This window comes from Oenanthe melanoleuca, chromosome 12, assembly GCF_029582105.1.
Source record: "Oenanthe melanoleuca isolate GR-GAL-2019-014 chromosome 12, OMel1.0, whole genome shotgun sequence".
In the NCBI taxonomy this organism is placed as follows: domain Eukaryota; kingdom Metazoa; phylum Chordata; class Aves; order Passeriformes; family Muscicapidae; genus Oenanthe; species Oenanthe melanoleuca.
Window position 1 is genome coordinate 19,471,642 of NC_079346.1, and position 8,599 is coordinate 19,480,240.

Sequence of the window (8,599 nt, forward strand, 5' to 3'; positions counted from 1 at the left end):
AGAATCAAAGTGTATTTACACCAAGATGCAGAATATACTGGGAGAGCCCCACTGCAAATCCACTTACCATTTTCACTTTGGAGGTAATGCTCTGCTTTTCTCAGGTTTGACTCAACTGCCTCTGAGAAGAGCACAGAGGGAGAAACTGGTGATATTTCTCCTGTCCACTTTCTAATCCTGTTATTCAATGGACCTTTTTGTGTCTCTTTATAAACACTGGTTTTAAGCAAACTGTACTGAAGCAGCTTTCCCTGTGTGGCTCTGCAGATGTGGATGAGTGCCAGACTGGGGTGCACCGGTGTGGAGAGGGGCAGCTGTGCCACAACCTGCCCGGGGGCTATCGCTGTGACTGCAAGATGGGCTATCAGTACGACTCCTTCAGCCGCAGCTGCATCGGTAGGTGGGGCATGGGAGGGGCTGGGAGCCTCCCTGCCTGAGCCCTGCGCCCCGGGGCAGTGCTCAGCACCACTGCAGTCCGAGCTCTGCAGTGCAGGGCCTCAGGAGAGGGTGGCATCACCTCCAGAGCTGGGCTGGGCTGCACATCCAGGGCTCTGGCACTGCCAGCTGGGCTTTCACACCAGGCATCACTTCCAGAGCTGGGCTGGGCAGCACATCCAGGGCTCTGGCACTGCCAGCTGGGCTTTCACACCAGGCTCACCTCCAGAGCTGGGCTGGGCTGCACATCCAGGGCTCTGGCACTGCCAGCTGGGCTTTCACACCAGGCATCACCTCCAGAGCTGGTCTGGGCTGCACATCCAGAGCTCTGGCATTCCCAGCTGGGATTTCAGACCAGGTGCCCTTGGCTTTGTTCAAGTACTGGTTGTCACCTGAAGCCATCTGCTGAAGTGGAAACCCCTGTGGGATTTGCTTCTGCTGCTGTGGGCATTTGTCTGTCTGAAGGTTCCATCTGCTCTCCTCCCAAGAGCCATGGCACAGCACTTTGTCTTTTCTCCCTCCCGTGCACCAGTTAGAGCTGGGAGTCAGACAGCCTCAAGCCCCAGGCTGCAGCACTTCACACTCTGCAGATCCATCCCTGACAGTTTCAGAAAGGCCCCTGCCCATCGTGTCCCTGGGCTGATGGTGTGTTTCTCGTTGTGCTGGCAGACATTAACGAGTGCTGGAACTACCCCGGGCGCCTGTGCCAGCACACCTGTGAGAACACCCCTGGCTCCTACCACTGCACCTGCTCCTCCGGCTTCCTCCTCTCCTACGACGGCAAGCACTGCGAAGGTACCAGCCTGCCTCAGCCTGGAGAGGGAGCTGCTGGGAGAAGTGGGGCACTTCACAGAAGGTGCTGTTGAGGCGAAATATAAAGACAGAAACCTTTGTGTGCTCAAATTTGCAGACACTGGAATTACTAGATGAGCGTCAACAAGTTTCTCCTCTTTCTTCCTTTCCCCATGTACTTTCTGCTTTCAGATGACAGAAGAGGACTAGAACAAAGTTAAAACAGGAAACCATTCAAATTTTTATAGAGGTGAAACATGGTAGCAACCAACTTACAGAAAAAGAATTTGAATTGAATGGAAAATTTTTGAGATTGCCATGATATTTTTAGGGCAACAAATACATATTTTAGTGAACTGAAACCTATAAATCTGAAACAAATATCCGCATGTGTGTTTCCATTGGCATATGGAGAAATGAAATTCAGGTGCGTGCAACAGACATGCTCAGGCTTCTTGGCATTCTGCCTAGGGAGAAGAATAATAGGGCCAAATTAGTCCTTCCTCACTCTGATTGGGAGGTAAAGGTTTTCAGGGGCAGGGAAGAAACTGTTCTGAAGCACTGTGGCCATCTCTGTGCATTTGTTTTTGGATGCAGATGTGAATGAATGTGATAACAGTCCCTGCAGCCAGGAGTGTGCCAACGTTTATGGTTCCTACCAGTGCTACTGCAGGCAAGGCTTCCAGCTGGCAGAAGATGGGCATTCCTGTAAAGGTAAGGTGCTGCCTCACCATGTCAGGGTGTGTATTTATCCTCTGCAGAGGAGCTCTCTGACCCTCAGCAGCCCCTGATGCTGCTGGTGAGGCCTGAGGATGGTTGTGAGTTACAGCTGCCACAGAGGCTGCAAAAGGTCCCTCCAGCTACACTGGACAGTGCAGTTCATTGGGTGAAGCACACATGTGGGACTGCACAGCTGGGGAGGTTGTTCTGTAATGGTTTCATGGGGGCAGAACTTTTGACTGAAGAAATCAGGTGGGAAGATATTCCTGTATTGCATCAATGAGCACCTGCATTGCTGAGTGAAGGTTTGCTTTGCCTGCTGCTCATGGTGAATGAGGAGCAGAGGGATCATAGTGGAGAAAGGAAGGGTTTCACCTTTTTAGCTGAAGTTACCAGCACTGACACATTGGAGAGTCTCTGTCTAAGGAATGGTGAAGAAGCCAATACCCTTCCTAGCACAGGGAAGCCTGGCAGGAAATCCTAGAAAAATTCATTAGTGAAAGGGTAGTGAGGACCTGGCACAGTTTGCCCAGAGAGATTCCACATCCTTGGAGTGTTCAAAGCCTGGTCTCGTGGAAGGTGTTCCTGCCCATGGCAGGGGGTGGAATGAACTTTAAGCTCCCTTGCAGCCTAAACCAGTCAGTGATTCTATGATTCTCTCAATTACAGCACCAGAGAGAGAGTATTTCAAACTCAGATGTGCCCTACCCTCATTATTCCTTCCCATGAGTATGTACTACTTGCAGCCAGTATTTCTGGGAGCAGGCTTGTATTCAGCATTTCAGAAAGCACCAGAGCAGTGCCAGACCTCCATGGTTGCCCTCACGTTTAGCTATGTATTATAAATGTTTCAGGTGAGAATTCTCTGGTGTCCTGCAGCCTCCCTTTGCAGATCTGTGGGTTTTTTTGTATGTTTTGTTTTGTTTTGTTTTGTATGTTTTGTTTTGTTTTTTGTTTTGTTTTGCTTTGTTTGACTCTCTTCTTCCCACAGATATTGATGAGTGCACGCAGAGCGCCGGCATCCTCTGCACCTTCCGCTGCCTCAACGTCCCCGGCAGCTACCAGTGTGCCTGTCCTGAGCAGGGCTACACCATGGCAGCCAACGGCAGGACCTGCAGAGGTGACAGCACCTGGGGGCTGGGCCATCAATGGGACGAGTCAGCCATTGCAGTTGTTCAGTCTAGTCTCAGTGTTTTGTGTCAGTCACTGCTCAAAAGGCAGTCTTCGACAAAGTTGCCAGATATTGGTATCTGCAAAGTCAGTTTTTGTGTGCTAGAAGAAAGTGCTGTGGCAGCTCAGCTGTCAGCGTGAGCTAATTGCTTAAATGGATTCCCAAGGAGCCCCCTTTGTCCTTCAAGCTGAGGTACTTGGTTACTCATGTGAGGTGTGTGTGCACCTTGGTGCAGCACTCGGTGTCAGGGGTTTTAGAGGTGCCAGATGTAGAAATCTGTGGCTTCTTTCATGAGTTACAGTCTTCTCCTCCAGAAAACTGGGAGATTAAATGTTGGAGCTGTAATTGGAACTTGGCCATCCAGCAGTGTGACCTAAGCCTAATCCTGCTGGCATTAATAAATGTTAGAGAAATGACAAGTACCCTCCCCTCACACACCCCTTTTCTTCAGAATCGTGGAGATGTCTTCTGGGAGTCTGGTGGTTTTCATCTGGTGTGCAGATGTGTGGTTCTGAGCTGAGCCCCCCTTTTCAAAGGATGCACTGCCTGTGTAACCTGATGGAGGTTCTGATTACCTTTAGTACTCTGCACATTCCTGCAATCCTTACACCAACTGCCAGGCATTTCCTGCCCTTGCTCTTTCAGGAACCCTTCATGGGACTGGTTATATATCTCCTGTGCTTGAATTCTGAATGCTAATGGCAGTGAATTTGCTCTGTGTAAATCACAAGCAGCATGAGCATACTTAATCTTGATTGTGGAGCAGTGAAGCAGATTAAATGACAATTAAAATCCTTTTAAAACATTTTAAAATATTTTAAAATGTGTTTTTAAGTATGATTGCAGTAATATCCACATGCACTTAAATTCTTAGGTAAAGTTCACCTTTAGAAAAGAATTTTTACTGCAGCTGTAGCTCCCCTGGATACATCCCCTTGTTTGGAGCTCTACAGGTCTGTAGTTACAAGTCTGGGCAGATACTGAGGTGTGTCTGAAAACGTGGTCGGAGGAAGGCTGAGTTGGTGTTGGTTCTGTTAAGTGCAGGGAAATTATGTTGATTTTCCCCAGCTAAAGATCTGGCTCCAGTTACTCATCCTCTGACCAGTTCTGAAGAGTTACTGGTGGACTGTTCCTTGTACCCCTTTTTCAAAAGATGAGTTGTATCTCATGGAGTAATGCTCAACATATGGATCTTTTTTGCAGAAACTGCCTGTGGTATTTTGCAGCTCAGTCAAAGTGGTGCAGGGAGTACTTGCATGACAATGATTGCAATATGGAAGAAATTTTCTTTTCACCTACGGGCACTGCTGAGAATCAGCAAGGGATTTACTCGACTTTGATTCTCTCCTATTTCCTGTTGTATACTTTTCTTTGCAAGACTTTTAAACCAGCCAGTTCGGTGTGTGAGATCAGTTCTCATCCCAGGGCAATGAAGGGAGTGGAAGGCTATGGTTTCCCTCAAAGAGGCTCTGCTCTGTGACAATTGGCAGAGCTACAGGGCCCTACACAGTCCACATGCCACATCTGTTAGAATTTATTTCATTTTAAAGCCTCCATGCATTGTCTAGACCTTTGGGAGCACACAGTGTGACTGTGAGGGCTCTGCCAATGCTTTCTGCTCAGGCTGGATCCTTGTTCCTGCATCTGGTTTTCAGCATTGTCAGGCCCATGGCTTGGGCTTGTGGGTATGTTATTTAGGTAACCATGTTTATGCTCTGGGCCATAAAGTGTCTTTGAGCTTTAAGTGCTCTTCATTATGTCTTCTGTAATTACATCTCACTATTGTGGGGATATATTTGTATTTAGGTTTTCGAAACTGTGTGCCTTGTTCTGAAGTGTTGTTCCAAGTTCCAAGTCTCGCATCTCCTGGATCCTGTAGGATAGCAGCAACCACTTTGCACTTGCTTGCTTTAACTCCAGATTTATTTTAGTTGCTCTGTTTTAATCCAGAGCTACCTTCATGCACAGATGCATTCTTTTGGCACAGCCCAGCTTTCTCCAGTCTCAAAAAGTCAGTGAGAAGGTCCTGCTGGCTTTTAGTGTGGGTTTGTTTATTCCTGAAAAATACTAGGAATTAATTTTTACTTGTGAACTTAGAACATCTTTTTCTTGTGTTTCTTCTTAGATATTGATGAGTGTGCAATAGGAACCCACAACTGTTCATCTGCAGAGACTTGCTACAACATCCAGGGCAGCTTCCGCTGCCTGTCCTTTGAGTGCCCTTCCAACTACAGAAAGGTGTCTGATATGTGAGTATGGCCTTGGGGCAGCACCAGAGCCAGCCCAGTGCCTCTGTTGTTACATGGTGCATAGTTTGTGGGTGGGTGTGGGTGCTCAGAGCTCTGAGAAGCTGCTTTGGCACCTGGAGCTTGTAGACCTTCCCCATGCAGAGTTTGTGTGTAATTATCCTTTGTTCTCACAAGCCCTTGAGCCCCTGTTTGCCCTCTAGCTGCTGCAGGAGCGGCAGAGATCAGAGCCTGCAGCTCTCCTTGCAGCTCTGAAATGGCTCTGTTTATAATTAAGTTTTAAAGTAAGATCTTCTGTGCTGTTTGTATCAGAGCAGGAGCAGCCAGGCTGCTCAGTCAGTGCTCCACTTCTACAGTGGATTCGGGGCTCCCTGTTTAATATTCAGATTGCAGTTCCTCAGGGAGTGTTGAAGGGGAGCAGGATACTGAGCTTGCCAGGCCACAGGGTTCTAGGAATGGCACATCCCCAGCTCCTCAGCAGCTGGGGCTCGGAAGCCCCAAAATCTCCCTACCCATTACCTGCCTCGGTGGATGCCAGTGCTTTGGGAGCCCATATTTAGTTGCTTATGGCTTAAAACATACTTTCCTGCCTTACAGAACTGAGCAGCTTTGCCAGTTGAGGAGTTTGTTTCCTACTCCTCTGTTTTAGGTACCTTTTCACAGGTTCTCATTCTTATTTCCTTGGAGCAGTGCCCTAGCCCTGTCAGTGATGAACCCCTGGCTCCCCTTCCCTGCTCGATGCCGTTTCAGCCTGGCTCTGACTGTTCCTGGTAGAGCTTCCCCACACAGATCCCCATGCCTGTGCTCTGTTATACACTCAGAAATGTTCTGTGCCCCAGGCCACACTGCTCTGTGAGTTATATACTCAGAAATGCTCTCTGCCTCAAGCTGCACTGCTCTTTGAGTTATATACTCAGAAATGCTCTCTGCCTCAGGCTGCACTGCTCTGTTACACACTCAGAAATGCTCTGTGCCCCAGGCTGCACTGCTCTGTTACACACTCAGAAATGTTCTGTGCCCCAGGCTGCACTGCTCTGTGAGTTACACACTCAGAAATGCTCTCTGCCTCAGGCTGCACTGCTCTGTTACACACTCAGAAATGCTCTGTGCCTCAGGCTGCACTGCTCTGTTACACACTCAGAAATGTTCTGTGCCTCAGGCTGCACTGCTCTGTGAGTTACACACTCAGAAATGCTCTGTGCCCCAGGCTGCACTGCTCTGTTACACACTCAGAAATGTTCTGTGCCCCAGGCTGCACTGCTCTGTGAGTTACACACTCAGAAATGCTCTCTGCCTCAGGCTGCACTGCTCTGTTACACACTCAGAAATGTTCTGTGCCTCAGGCTGCACTGCTCTGTGAGTTACACACTCAGAAATGTTCTGTGCCTCAGGCTGCACTGCTCTGTGAGTTACACACTCAGAAATGTTCTGTGCCCCAGGCTGCACTGCTCTGTTACACACTCAGAAATGTCTTTGGGCACTGGGAGGACAGAACAGGCTGATCACACGCTGAGCTTTGGGACTGTGGTTTGTCCTAATATCTTCTGGGACTACCTAAAAACAGAGGCCAGACAAAATTACATCTATTTACTGAAGGGCCTTCAGGTACATAAAGGGCAGACAAAGCCCCCCAGGGGCTACACCCAAAAATGGACCGTGGGTCATGAGTTTTCACCCTTTTGATAAGTTTGGTCCATTTGCATATTGGGGGTTAATCCCCCAATTTCAGCTCCAGGTAATGAAGTCATTTGCCCCAAGTTTGGTCCCCCAGCTCACTTTTGTTTCCATCTCTCGGGGCCTGAGGCAGTGAGGTGACCTTGATTCCCAGGCCTAGAGAGGAGTTGTTGTGTCTGACCGGAATTGCAAGGCAGCAACTAACACTGTGCATGGAGTATACTAAATTAGTATACTAAATGCAGAATTACAGATAAATGAAGAATAGAAAAGCTAAAACCCTGAGGCATCTGTCTGATCCTTTGCAATGCCCTGAGGTTTTTATGCTTTTTCCTGCTGCTCCCTGGCCTCTGAATTGCCTCCCTCCTCTTTCCCAGGAGGTGTGAACGTATCAGCTGCTTCAACTACCTGGAGTGCCAGAACACGCCGGTGCGCATCACCTACTACCAGCTCAACTTCCAGACCAACATCGTGGTGCCAGCCCACATCTTCCGCATCGGGCCCTCGCCCGCCTACGCCGGGGACAGCATCGTCCTCACCATCACCAAGGGCAACGAGGAGGGTTTCTTCAGCACCCGCAGGCTCAACGCCTACACGGGCATCGTCTACCTGCAGCGCCAGGTCACGGAGCCCAGAGACTTCCTCCTGGATGTGGAGATGAAACTCTGGCGGCAGGGAACCTACACCACTTTTCTTGCCAAAATCTACATTTTCATCACAGCTCATGCCTACTGAAGCCTGTGCTGACGTTGGATTTTATTGGTGCTATGCTCTTTAAGTGTTCTACCAAAGCTTAATACCATTGAACTGGCATTTCATGTATCTAGCCTTTATATTATTTTTCTGTTATTGCTTTAAACTTTCTTACTGGTTGTGTAAATTAAGTTAATTTTTATCTTTTTATGTTCTGTTTTCTTACACAATTCTGTACATCGTCATCTGCCAACAAACAAAGGAAAGGTTAGAAAGTCAGTACAGACCTTGTGATAAATGCTGGAACCTTTTCTTAGCAATGATTTTTAGGTGTAGTCACGTCTGCAGGGTATTGCACTAGAGAGGGCAGGTGTTCATGTGGGAGTACTGGGAAGAAACATGGAATTATTTCTCTTTTTTGACACAAAGTTCTGGCTTGGCCTCGCTGGAATGTCTCTGCTGAAGTGCTGAGTCCAAGGCCATCCGTGGGCACTGATGGTGACCCCACCTCCTGCTCCTGGGTTATTTTCCTCCTTCCAGCTTTCATAATATGTTGCCTTAATATATATATATAAATAAAAGAAAACTCCACCAGTGAAAAAGCCTATGGACGAATCTTGCTTTAGTAGGAGTGCTCATGTGCTGAATATTTGCAAGCCCAAGGCCTTACCAGAATGTTACACTCTAAAGTAAAAGCTCACATTGCCATTTTTAGTAGTTGTCTTTAAAAGTGCTGGTGTTCCTCTATGTATGTTCTGTAATATATGAGTACAGAGTTGAAGCTTTGTAATTCTTAAAGGAATGTCCAAGTAGAAATAATGAAATCATAGTTACTGCTCCTTATTTTAAAGTTTGGGCATGTCCCTAA

At 47.9% G+C, this 8,599-nt stretch overlaps 1 protein-coding gene across 8 annotated transcripts in view; it reads left to right on the plus strand.

Annotated features, from left to right (window-relative positions):
* Positions 1-8,334, plus strand: part of FBLN2 (fibulin 2) — a 91,550-nt gene extending 83,216 nt beyond the window's left edge. For all 8 annotated transcript variants that reach the window (XM_056501656.1, XM_056501658.1, XM_056501655.1 and 5 more), the window contains exons 12-17: positions 268-396; positions 1,105-1,230; positions 1,825-1,941; positions 2,939-3,067; positions 5,244-5,367; positions 7,416-8,334. In XM_056501656.1, the coding sequence (XP_056357631.1) occupies positions 268-396; positions 1,105-1,230; positions 1,825-1,941; positions 2,939-3,067; positions 5,244-5,367; positions 7,416-7,773 (983 nt within the window). In that variant the 3' untranslated portion in view covers positions 7,774-8,334. The remainder of the gene's footprint in view (positions 1-267; positions 397-1,104; positions 1,231-1,824; positions 1,942-2,938; positions 3,068-5,243; positions 5,368-7,415) is intronic.
* Positions 8,335-8,599: the final 265 nt, after the last annotated feature.